The sequence below is a fragment of the Hippocampus guttulatus genome, chromosome 5 (genome assembly GCF_054856545.1).
Source record: "Hippocampus guttulatus isolate MCC_2025c chromosome 5, RoL_Hgut_1.0, whole genome shotgun sequence".
In the NCBI taxonomy this organism is placed as follows: domain Eukaryota; kingdom Metazoa; phylum Chordata; class Actinopteri; order Syngnathiformes; family Syngnathidae; genus Hippocampus; species Hippocampus guttulatus.
Window position 1 is genome coordinate 2664050 of NC_141265.1, and position 12684 is coordinate 2676733.

General features: G+C 40.7%; 2 protein-coding genes across 4 annotated transcripts in view; both read left to right on the top strand.

The window, feature by feature from the left end:
- The first annotated feature begins 629 nt into the window (after positions 1–629).
- Positions 630–5682, top strand: cyb561a3a (cytochrome b561 family, member A3a). Its single transcript, XM_086111267.1, has 6 exons — positions 630–759; positions 1553–1757; positions 3611–3819; positions 4979–5133; positions 5223–5391; positions 5472–5682. The coding sequence occupies exons 1-6, from the start codon at positions 754–756 to the stop codon at positions 5493–5495; spliced, it is 768 nt and encodes a 255-aa protein (XP_085967393.1). The 5' UTR covers positions 630–753; the 3' UTR covers positions 5496–5682.
- A 69-nt stretch (positions 5683–5751) lies between these two features.
- loxl2b (lysyl oxidase-like 2b) overlaps positions 5752–12684 on the top strand; it is a 40102-nt gene continuing 33169 nt past the window's right edge. For 2 of the 3 annotated variants that reach the window (XM_086111264.1, XM_086111266.1), the window contains exons 1-3: positions 5841–6517; positions 11647–12000; positions 12318–12493. In XM_086111264.1, coding sequence (XP_085967390.1) covers positions 11658–12000; positions 12318–12493 — 519 coding nt within the window. In that variant the 5' untranslated portion in view covers positions 5841–6517; positions 11647–11657. Of the gene's footprint in view, positions 6518–11646; positions 12001–12317; positions 12494–12684 lie in introns of all 3 variants that reach the window. The other variant, XM_086111265.1, reaches the window with a different exon arrangement.

Here is a 12684-nt window from a genome sequence, read left to right on the forward strand (position 1 = left end):
CGTTAAATTGTATTTTGTGTTTTATTTTGCGGCTCACGTTGCTTTGAATTTATTATTCCATTAACACAACGCAAACTAATGCGAATACTTTCCATCCTCTTGAAATATTTGTTCCTATTTGAATTGCATTGGTATAGCGCATCGACAAGTGCACTGTACTTTTTCAATATTATATTTTTATAAACTTCACAGAATTATGCTTAAGTATATTTGGTTTGGACTGGAAAATATACAGACAGATACTTATAGTATGCTTTTAAAATTTAATTTGTTCCAATCTAGTATGAAAAAAGTACGTTTTATACACATACACTTGCGTATACTTTATAAAGTTGACTTCATATATATAGTACTACTTTTTTTTCATAAGGGCTGTCATGCCGTTTTGGATCATTTTAGCGAGGAAAAAATACATTGCAACTCAATCATAACTGTAACCCGCCATGTCGCACAAACTCCACAGACTGACGAGACCAACACCGAAGGTTTTTTTTTTAGAGCGGCCATTTACATTTTTGTCCACAGATTTTTTTGCATTTAAAAACTCTTCCAGTATCTTGGAACCACCAGGTAGTGCTCTAGGATCAGCTGACACAAAATGACTCCCAAGATTCTTTGCGCGACCAATAAGGAAATGACCTATGGTTGCAATGGAGTTGACGCAGCTCCAAGTCTCGGCTTGGAGTTTTTAGTTTATATCGAAGGTTTCCTCAACAAGACTCAAGGCGAAACCATCCACGTTTTACGATATTGATGAAGGTAAATGTTTGATTTGCTGTAGATTCGAATTTCATTCGACATATTTTAAATGGCCCTTGTCTTGTGATTGATCTGAACGTATGGGGGAAGTTTATTTTTTTTATCCGATGTCGTTTGTATCTCCCCTCCTTACCACTTGGTGTTTTATTATTTTGGTAGTAGATACAGTACCTCAGGTTGGCGCATCAACCGCAGACTCTTCACTTCCCTTGCACCCCCCCCCCCCCCCCCACACACACACACACACACACTTTAATACAGCCCAGCGTGAAACTAGAACTACTCCATAAAGATATAACAAAGTGAGATCAAACTGTCGCAGCTGGGTGGTCAAATATTAACTTGGGATCATGAGTGGAGGAAATGATTGGCTGAATTGTCCAGAGTATTAAGTTTGATCATCATTTCAAAGCGGCGAAGATAAGACTCTTTCATGAATAAACACCCATCTGATAGCAGTTGTGGATGTGTTAAATAAAAGGTGAAAGTAAAAGAAATTGAACGAGACTGTTGATCTGGACAATAAATGTTAAGATTCATTTTGTCTTTTATTGTTGATGTTCACATTTGGCAAGAGTTGAATCTATTAAAAGGAGTCATTTTAAAATGTGAGTTTCTGTTATTTTCATCACATTTGAAACTGTGTTTTAAGATCGCATTTCAACAATATGGACAAACATTGTCTTGAGACTCCCAGACAGCATCGATAGACTCGACCTCTACAGCTAATCTACAAGATTGTAGAGTGTGTCTGTGGGGAAATATTCACAATAATATTCTTGTTTTCTCATAGTGTTCAAGTGTCTCCAGAATGAGGTCCATTACCTGCTTCAACATATGGTATTTTCTGTGCTTGGGCTTGGGTCTGGCCTGCGTGGCGTGTGTGTGTTTCTGGAACAGCCAGTGGCGTGGTGGTTTCGCCTGGGATGGCTCTTCCCTTCAGTTCAACTGGCACCCGGTCCTGATGGTAACTGGTATGCTGGTGTTGTATGGCAATGGTGAATATTTTTTTTCTGCTTCCAAACTGAGGGCATACGGTGTTTATTTGTATTTCCCAACTTTTGTATTCACTTAGGCCAGTGGTTCTTAACCTTGTTAGAGGTACTGAACCCAACCAGTTCATATGCGCATTCACCGAACCCTTCATTAGCGAAAAATAAAATAGGATTTTTCTTTTTTTTTTTTTTTTTTTTTTTACAAATTCAAGACATTAAAAACAGAAAAAAGTGAACACAATTAGTATAAGTGTAAAGTATATATTTTTTAATTGTGCACAAAATAAACCAGCCGGTGATGGCGAAACGGGGGAGTCATAACTACCGGTAATTGACATGTTGAATCTGGGTTGTCTTAACCTCCACAGCAGAGGCTCTGTTGAACCCCTGAGACTGATTCCAGTGTGTGTGCTGGCCCTGCAAGAACTGGGATGTCTTCAAATTTCAGGACTTGTACACTGATACAACACAGGGCCTTGCATTATCACGCTGAAACACGAGGTGATGTCTGTGGATTTAATGACACAAGTGATAACTGGATGCGAAGGAGATGTGTTGCGCTGCGTCAGGCAAGTAGGCAGATACTACTGGTTTTCTGACCCTCCGGACCTCACTTGTGTGAAACAATGAAAAGAGAAATAGGGCCTTTTGCGCACATTGGAAAATGAGAGCAAAAACATCGCTGTTGCACCACGTACGTTTTTTTTTTTGTTTGTTTGTTTTTTTGGTAAGGACGGATAGACAGATAAACACGATTCGAGGAATTCTTGGGGGAACAACTGCACTATTGGCATCCCCTCTCTAAGCTTAGAAATGCTAATATGTAGTCAGTATTCATACACAACCACAGCAATGTCCTTAAGATAGAGTACTCCCTTTATGTGTTGTTTATTTTATTTGTTAAATAAACATCTAGAACCTTGTCAATAAAAAGAAAAAATGTAGTCATTGCAAGTCATTCACATACTGTAACGTGACTGTGAGAAAAGAAAAAACAGGCTCTCTGGTGCTAAATTTTGGCCTTGATTTTAGAGAGTATTCTGCAGAGTGCAGCTTCCAAATTCAACCGCAATCTGGTTTTACCTTACCACAATCTTACCTTGTGATTAATTCTTATTGAAATAATCAGACTCAGAATCGGACTCACATATTCAAAAAATTGATACAAGTGCGTATAAAAATGAGCCACTTTACAAATAATATTGTTAAAAGAATGTTGTTTACTACTTCACAATGTATTTGATAACGCGCAACAAATGCAGGGATGCGCGTAGAAATGGAGGGAGGGAGGATTTGAGACACCTTGCTAGGCAAGGCAACTTTATTTATGTCACACGTTTCAAACACAGGCCAACTCAATGTCCTTAGGCCAATGTACTTGCATCAACGCAGATCACTTTGCAGTTTATGTTCCCTTCTCAATATCCACTGTCACTTTACTACCATCATATGCACACTTTTGTTGCGGCATCCAAAAAAAGCAGAAGAAAATGCAAAAATACAATCGGGTATCGTAAACGGACCACTTTGATGAATATCACGGACGCACATGTTGGAAGAGAGTCATGGGTTGTTGTCAGAAATCATGGTCCGGGATTGTGACATGTGAGCCCAAAAGTGAACTTGTGCAAAACAAATTACAAATGATGTATGCTTTGATTTGGATATTGGAAACAGTTAAAACTGCTGATTCATTTTAAAAGGAAAAGAAATATTGGCTCTCAAATTGGGTCCGCAGTCTTTTCAACATCATCATCATCATCATGCACTATTGGAGCTGTGGTTGCAACCCTGACAGGCAATGGGCATCTAAGGGGATCTCTTTTTAATACAATTGAAAATGTTCTTCCCTGCAGGAGCTGTGTTGTACCGTGTCCCTTTGACATGGGGAGAGAATAAACTTCCTTGGAAATTGCTGCATGCTGCACTGATGCTCCTCGCGCTGATACTTTCAGTTATTGGACTTTGTGCTGTGTTTGGCAATCACAATGCCTCAAACATCCCCAATTTATACTCCCTGCACAGCTGGATTGGAATCATCACCACAGTTCTTTTTGCTGCACAGGTACAACTCTTACGTACAGAAACATGACATGTACATCACTTTCGCTGAATATATTCTTCATATCATGACTCTCTTAAAGTAACGGCCTATGTCCTGATTTTTTTTTGGAGGGGGGGGCATGGCTGCATGTCACTAAAAGGATCAATTACAGGAGAGTACGCACTGCATTCTACGCTCTGCGACGATTTCTGACACGCGTGCGACGTGTTACAGACGTGCCGCACGGCACGACGCATTGGTCACGTGATACAATGCGGCATATGCGGGAGGAACAAAAAGGTCTTTACTGGGCTATGTTTCACGCAGTATATCATACTTTCTCCACTGTCCGACAGCAGAAACAGAAAATATGTGAATGGCAAAAACTTAATGACCAATTCAGCCCAATTAAACTCATTCAGTACCAGCCAATTCTGGACCAAGTCTGAAAAGACGTTTAAAAACGTCTTTGGGAGTGAATGAGTTAAAATAATGTGTGTATGCACAGAAAGCGGCGCTCCAACATGAAATGCAATTTTTAGAGACTGTTGCGCCCCTGGCTAGTCACCCTGGCTGAGGCAGTGCCATGGATGCGAGCACGGGCTTTGGCTTCCCTCCAAGCCAGAAGCAGCTCATTAGTCAATCGGCTGTATTCCATCGTTTTGATTTACTTGGAAACGAAAGTCATTTTGATGCCATCATCCAAGTGAGATTTTATAATAGACTTGTGATGTTCACGAATTAGTCTTTTGAACGGCTCTTTGGGGGTATATAATGAGAATCGATTCACAGCTGTAAGGGGGGCCTTTACCTTTCTCCAAATTTGGGGGCTGGAATATATTAGGGTATATTGTGATACCTGACTCGTACTGTAATCGATGAAATCGTCCTGGAAAATAATTTCAAGGAAAGAGTGGGAACCCCAACTACAATCAGTATTTAGTTCAGTTTTTCATGTTTTCGGGGAGAAAAGACATTGGTCATTATTTTAGGAAGGTGATGAAATACATGACTGAAGTTTTGAATTATCATTAAAATAGTTTTCAATTATTTTTTGGGTGTGTCTCACCTGAAAAAGAACCCCCCAAAATGCGTAGAGTTGTTTTCATGTGACAAGATGATTTTTTTTTCTCAGCTCTGTGTGTGAGTGTTTTGTCTTTTTATTAATTTGTCAACCCAGTGGGCTGCAGGGATGGCCGTCTTCCTCCTTCCCTGGTCCCCTGATTCATTGCGCAAACTCCTGAAACCCCAACATGTCTGGATGGGAGGCAGCTTAATGACACTTGGCATTGCGGCCTGTATTTCAGGCATTAACGAAAAACTCTTCTTTGTCCTGTAAGTGCTCCCCAGCCCTGTTTGTTACTCTCATGATTTCATTGAGAAATGATGGTTATTATGAATATTATGTCCAAATCCTTTAATAGGAAAGGAAATACCAGTGGGTCTCAGCCGTATTCTCAACTTCCCACTGAGGCCTTGTTGGGAAATTCATTAGGAGTGTTGATTATAGCTTTTGGTTTAGTTGTCCTTAAGATTTTGTCCACTCGTGAGTGGCAAAAGCCAGAAAGCCAGCCTGCAGACGTGACCTACACGGTGAGCCCGGCATGATAGATTATTCAAAAAATGTGTGTGATTTAATATAAATGGAAACCTATTCTATCATTTCTCCACAGACTTTGCTTCAAGAAGAAAGTTAATCTTGGAAATTGCTCTCCATCATTGTCAAAGCCAAATCGGACAATTCAACGGAACCAAAGATGACGTTTTAAATTAGGGTTCTGTTCTTGAATGTAAAACCAAGCAACACCTTTTTTCATTTTGTGTATTTAAATATAGTGTGTGCATTATCCCCATTGTGCGATTAATAAAGGTTTATTCTTAGAAGTTGGTGCCTTTAATTTCTTGACTGTCTGTAACAGTTATGCCCATGATCTCATAATTACTTTTTTCATTGCACAGTTTTTCCCTGGAAACCCCCAACTTCACGTCCAAAGAATGACATTATGTACCCCATTGGCGAGGTTTTGCATGGCAGTACGATTAACTCCCGAGCCTTGCACAAGGTGGCAGCAAAGAAGAGTCTGGTACTGTATACTGTAGTCAAACATTGCATGGTGAAGACTGATGTAGCTTTGTTCGTTTACTATCTCTTTCTATCTATCTCTCTTGCTCTTCCCCTCACTCCAACCCCCTGCCTCTCTGACAATAAATGATGAAATTAAAAGCCCCCCCCCCCATCCATTACCCTGCTCAGAATATAACGACGTTACCATAACAAGTATTACGAACACGCACATTTTTTTTCAATAGAATCGATGTAGATTTGTCTACGTCATTAAGTACACCCGACGGCACTTTTACGCATGTATCAGTGATATCATCGAATAGATAACGCGTGTCTTGAGAATGCCACTTCAGCTGTTGCAATTTATTTAGTTCTGTTTACTGCGATAGCGTGTGGGTTTTCAGTTTCCCGACAGCCTTTGAAAGCAACATTTCTGCGTTCAAAGTAGGATCGTCTGTCTCCGTTCGTGCGCGGTTCCACGTCTCAGGCCATCTCTCGTGATGTCATTTTAAAGGTGGGTGTAAGTGGGGGCGAGGGTCCGGTCCAAAGCCTGCAGTTTCCATCACGGAGTGAAAGTGTTCTGGAAGTCGAAGAGGCTTCTCCTCACAGGGCTTCCCTCTCCTCAACTTGGACTGGTCGCAGACAAGAAGCAAAGTAAGTTTACATGTGTCTTGATGTGGGCATTTCGGTAATGCTGCATTCGAGGCATTCGATATCCAAATGTGTCTTCAATTTACAGCATCTTAACATCCCCGAGTTGCAATAGCTTACCCAAATCGTTAAATATTAAAAACTGTTCCGACAAAAGTCTTGCATGTTTTTCGTGCTGTGTGGAGTCACTGATTTTCCCAGTTTCGAAGGACGGGTGACCTTGTCAGCCAAGTGGACGGACAATAAGATGAAGTCTTTACGTGCGCTTGTGATTGTGTGTTTTTTTTGTCTGAACCAATAGTTGAAGAATCCAGTGATTTTAATCACTATTTTTAAAAGTCAGGATTTAAGGCTTATTCATTCATCATTACTTTGCGAGATTGACATGTTTAGATTATGCAAATAATCTCAACTCCCTGTGTTTTAACATTCGCCGTAATGTAAAAGAGTAATTGCCATTATTTTGAAATGACCTTTTGACCCTTCTAACAAATGAATATCCTTCTAGAATCAGGTAGGACTAGGTGAAAAGCAGTGTTTCTATTTAGAATGAAAAGACTAACCTCAGATGCAGGAGTCCTTCATGATCATGGCAAAAAGAAGTTGTGTTCATATGAATGTTGCTGTGTGCATCTGTTGGTTTTATTCTTGTTGGTTTCATTTCAGCGTTTCTCTTTCATTATCTTATTGTAATGTGCTTTTGTGTTCTAACGAGGAGTTTGGACAGACTGTATTCTATACGTTGGGTTTTCCCAAAATGTTTCACACTCAGTGGGAGTAGCTTCCATCAGTTGATTTTGTAATGTTGTGGGAACCACTTGTGCAACCACTGCCACGTTACATTGAGTGAGGAATAACCCTGCTGGAAGATTTATGTACACATTCTCCTTCAGAATGCAGCTGGTGTGCTTTTATGTCATCTGATTGGTATGTGAAATATGAGGCACTGATATAGGAGTTGTTTTTTTAATAACCATTCTTTCGCAGTTGTTTTTGTCCCACTGTGAACGTTTGGTTACGTAAGGATTTGACTTGCAAATGATTTATGTATTGTCCTCTTATGGATACGGACTTCTGTGGGAGTTTCAAGGCTGTTAGTTCACAACTTCTCACGGAGATAATAATTCAGTCACTTTTATACAAACAGTCGAGTCCAGTAAGTCAAGGGCCGCAGGCCAGATCTGGCCCTCTGCTTAATTTCATTTGCCCCCAAATTTTTCCTCATCTTCTTTTCAAAATTAAACAGAAATGTTCTGATCGCAGAATGTCATGGCGATGATTTAATATGATGAGATGATTATTAGGGTTCCCACACTGAAGACAAGAAGTCATCTGCCTCCCACTCAGGCCACATGTCTAATCCGTATACAAACATCGTTGCCGCTCAGCGTCTGGCTACTGGATGTAAACAATTGACTTAACATGGTGCAAATGACAGTGAGTGGTATTTCAACAGTGTCTTCCAGGATAATTTACTGCATATCTATTCAATCTACTCCAACTGTTAGCGTTGCACTTGACTTGTCTGCATCCTTTAGTTCCCCAAAAGAAGACTTACCAAAAAGTAAAATTTTACGCAGTTGATTTTTGACCTTCTCCTCTGGACTGATTCCTGTAAGCTAGCCCCCAGGTTCATTAGGCCTTTAGAATCCACCCCACTTTTCATGTCTCTCTCCTGAAGCCGGTCTTCTCTAGCCCCCTCAGCCCTCCTTCCCAGCCTCCTCCTCCGCCCCTGGTCATTGATGGTCACACCGCCCACACCGTCCACAAGATTTTGGGTATACGTCGCCGTGGTCGGGTTTTCAGTATTTCGTTGTCTGGGAGGGGTGCGGCCCTGAGGAACATTCCTGGGTCTCTCGGTCTCCCTCATCCTCAGCTCTTACCTCCTCCGGGACTTCTACCGTGAGTTCCCCCACAAGCCAGGAAAGGCACCTTGAGGGGGGGTACTGTTGTGACTGTGACAAAGTTTTGCTCTTTGTTCACTTGATGTTGTTTGTTCTCCCCGTGCCTGCAGGGCTCACACAGGGCTGGACTTGTTTTTCTATATATAATATGATTGAGTTACTCAGTTACTCGTCAGAACGTTAAGCCTTCAATGTCATACTGCCTCCAGCCCTGCTCTCTGTTTTTTACTTTGAATTTTTGGATTTCAAGACTTTTACTTGGCCAGTTTTGTCTCCTCTCTGGTTCTGGGTCCAAATTCCGCTCCTCTTGTGACACATTCCATACAACAGTGGGCTCTTTGGAAAGATTTTCCCAAAAGCCAGACATTTGTTTGTACATGCACACATAAAGGTACAGAAATGGTCCCTTTGCTCATTTGGATAATTTGTTTACCTTTATTATAACCACAAACAGTACTTATTTGTACCTAGTGATTCCATTGTGAACCCTTCAGAGATCATCACAAAATGTTGTAACTTGGAGAACGAAAAACCAACCCTTCTGGACTTTTTTTTTGGAAAGAGCATTAGGCTTGACCATGAGAAAATAACCAGGGCTGTCCATGTCTAGTATTCTAAAGTTGAATAACATGAAATGTGTTCATTTCCATCAATGCAAGAATTTATTTTTTAAGGACATTATTCAAATCCTTAGATACCACAGAAGAGGAACAGTGCACCCTGTAATTTTCATGTTCTGTATACAAAAATATATAGCCGGGCAAAACTCTGCTCTCTTTCACTACCATTTCTACTTTTTGACCACAGTGCACACATAGTACAGTCTTTAGCCCCTATTACTTATACACACTGCTGTTTCAGACCGCTGCGTGTGCGTGTGCGCGTCCGTGTGTGTGTGTATGTGTGCGCTCATGTGCATGCATGCGTTTGCATGTGGACCTCACAGAAATAACAAGGGTTAATATTGTTATTCTACTTAGCTATTTATGGATCTATTCAGTAATTATTTTTTTCAAAGTGTAAAATGTAAAGGGGACAGCTGTAACAATTCATCCAAGGCAAGTTTTGTTTGTGTTCAGGACAGCAGATTTTACAGAATAAGGCATGTCTGTCCTGGTGGGGCACCATAGGACCTTGGGGGAGTTGCAGCAGTAGAAAAAAAGAAGAGTGGCTGAAAGCCACTGAGGAATTCAGTGGTGTTGCGCTGTGTACAGGATTCTTTTGTTCAAATCGTATTCGACTCAACTGTATTTCTAGAGCATTTTAAACCAACCATCACTGCTTAGAAAGTGCTATACAGTGAGCAAAAATCAGTTAGACAACAACGATGGTTAAAACAAGAAATTAATAATGGAGACTGTAAAAAGCACAAAAATAGGAAAACAAATTCTAAGTCTCATACTGAGTTATAATCTAAAGAATAAAAATGTGTTTTAAGACGGGATTTAAAGATGGGCACTGAGAGGACTTGCCTACTGTTTAGCAGGCAATCATTCCAATCTAAACAGAGGGACCAGCAACGGAAAAGGCACCCCATATATTCAGATATGTGTGTATGTGTGTGTGTGTGTGTGTGTGTGTCTTCCAGGCTGGTTTCAAGATGTTGCATAGCACAGAGTCAGCCCTGTTTTGAGTTTTTAAAGACATCCTCCTGGCAAATAACACCTGAGACTACGTATGTCCGGTTTTATTGGATTTAATTGCAGCATTTTATACAGTGGATCGTAGTATTCTGTTGGCTCGTTTGCAGCACCTGGTGGGTATTGACTGATTTAGGTCGTATTTAGCTGACAGAACCTTTTGTGTTAGCCTTGGTTGGTCTGAGTCACGAACTGCCCCACTGTCGTGTGGTGTTTCGCAGGGCTCAATTCCGGGGCCTCTGCTGGATCTGCTCCCATTGGGTTCCATCTTAAGGAAACATGGTATTTCCTTTCACTGCTATGTGGATGACGATCAGATCTATTTCCCAATGAGCAAAGAAGACACTTTCTCATTGAGGCCACTTTTATCCTGTCTGGAGGAAATCAAGACCTGGATGGAACTAAATTTCTTGAATTTCAATGAAAAGAAGACAGAAGTGATGGTGTTTGGTCCCAGTGGCCCTTGTGCATCCCATCCTGTGGACTTGGGCCCCCTAGTTCCTTAAGCCAACAGTCTCAAACTTGGTTCTTAAACTGGACAATGATTCTAAATTGGACCGGCAAATCAGTGCCGTTCTTAAATCCAGCTTCTTTCATCATAGGCAGCTGGCTAAAGTAAAACCTCTCCTTTCTCAAGGGCACTTTACTACTGAAACATTAATTCATGCATTCTTAACATCCCGGCTGGAGTACTGGAATGCACTTTACTGTAGAGTCAGACAGTCCTCCATTAAGCGTCTCCAGTTGGTCCAGAATGCTGTTGCCCGCCTCTTGACTGGTACTTGTTCATTGGCTCCCTATTCAATTTAGGGTTGTTTTTAAGATCCTATTATTTGTTTTTCAATCAGGCTTTGGTTCCCAAGATGCATTGCGACCTGAAGTATTGATTTTTTTTGCATCATTAGGTCATTAATCATTATCGTTTAAGTGTGTCTGTGTTACCCATAGTTCATTGAATGTGTGCCTTAATTAACTGTTATGTTATTAAAATTTAAGTTTTGTTAACATGAAACTATGACTGTGACTTGTGCGAAACCTGACCCTTTGTTCCCAGTGATGCTCAGATAAAGTGCTTATGATTTAGAGCAACACCCGTACATGTGATGGTGTAAGTCTTGATACATACATGGTTGGGATGTCACGAAAATGGCGATATTGTGATATCGCAATACTCAAATTACCACCATTTGGTTGTCATGTCGTGATAATTACTGAATCGTGAGGTTCATATTGCGATTTTGTACCATGATGTTTGGATATTGTGACATCCCTAATACATGCTAGACCCTTCACCTTCTGTATATTGGCAGGGCCATCATTAGCTTGAGTTAATTTTTTTCTAATGCAGATGAGGTCTGCATTAGAGGTCAGGTCTTCATTTTATCTGGGCAGCAGTAGCTCATTTAATTTCAAGCGAAAATGTCTCTAAAACACGCAAAGCACTTAATTTTTTATTATTTTTTATTTTTACGAGTATAAAAATTGATGAACGTAATGTTAGTTGGTTCAATATTTTGGAACATTTTACTCATATGTAACAAGCTGTGCTCTTCCAGTATCAAATGAATTTTGTCTTCTTTCTCTTCAGGTCTGACCAAAATGTTACTCATCCAGTACGTGTTCTCCTGCAGCATATTAGTGCTACTGGAGGTGGTCGTAGCCCAGTATGAGCCCCTTGGCTACCCACCAAGTTACCTGGAGCCAGAGCAGGAGCAATACTCTCCTCCCCAGCTAACCCCCGACACGCCCCGAATTCAACTCAGGCTGGCAGGAGACAAGAGGAAACACAATGAGGGTCGTGTAGAAGTGTTCTACAACAGTCAATGGGGAACTGTCTGCGATGATGACTTTTCGATCCACGCTGCACAGGTGGTATGCCGGGAGCTGGGCTACATGGAAGCAGTTTCATGGTCTCCATCGTCAAAATATGGGAAAGGAGAAGGTATTTGAATGTGATGCAGTTATTGCAAGCTATGGAATGTACTACTTGACTCAAGCAATCTTTGCATGTTTTTCATACGTGTATGCTACAATAAATCTCAACAAATGAAATAAACAGGTATAAATAATCTAGCCATTTTTCATTCTTGGATTTTTAGTGTCATTGGAATTTGAAATCTGGTTCGTGACCAGTTTTCCATAGTTTTCTCAGAACACCTTGAGTAGATTTTTCCTCTGTCAATTCCACAACTTGAGTCCCCTCCACCACCATCATATCACTGACGACTAAACACAATGTTGTTTTTTTTCCCCCATCAGGACCCATCTGGTTTGACAATCTGCACTGCACTGGCAAAGAAAAGACTTTGGCACAGTGTCCCTCCAATGGGATTGGTGTTTCAGACTGCAAGCACAGTGAAGATGTTGGCGTGATGTGCAGTGACAAGAGGATCCCTGGATTTAAATTTATCAACATTCTTCCTAATCACGTGGAGGTACAGCTCAAGCATAATTTAATCCCACTTTGTCATGTAACATGATTGCAAAAGTCTATGGTAAGGACCCATTGATGCTGGGATATTGTATAAAATGTAAATGAAAACAGAACGCAATGATTTTCAAAATGTTCTTTTCAACTTATATTTAATTCAATACACTACACGTAACTTCAATGGAATAGGGAGGG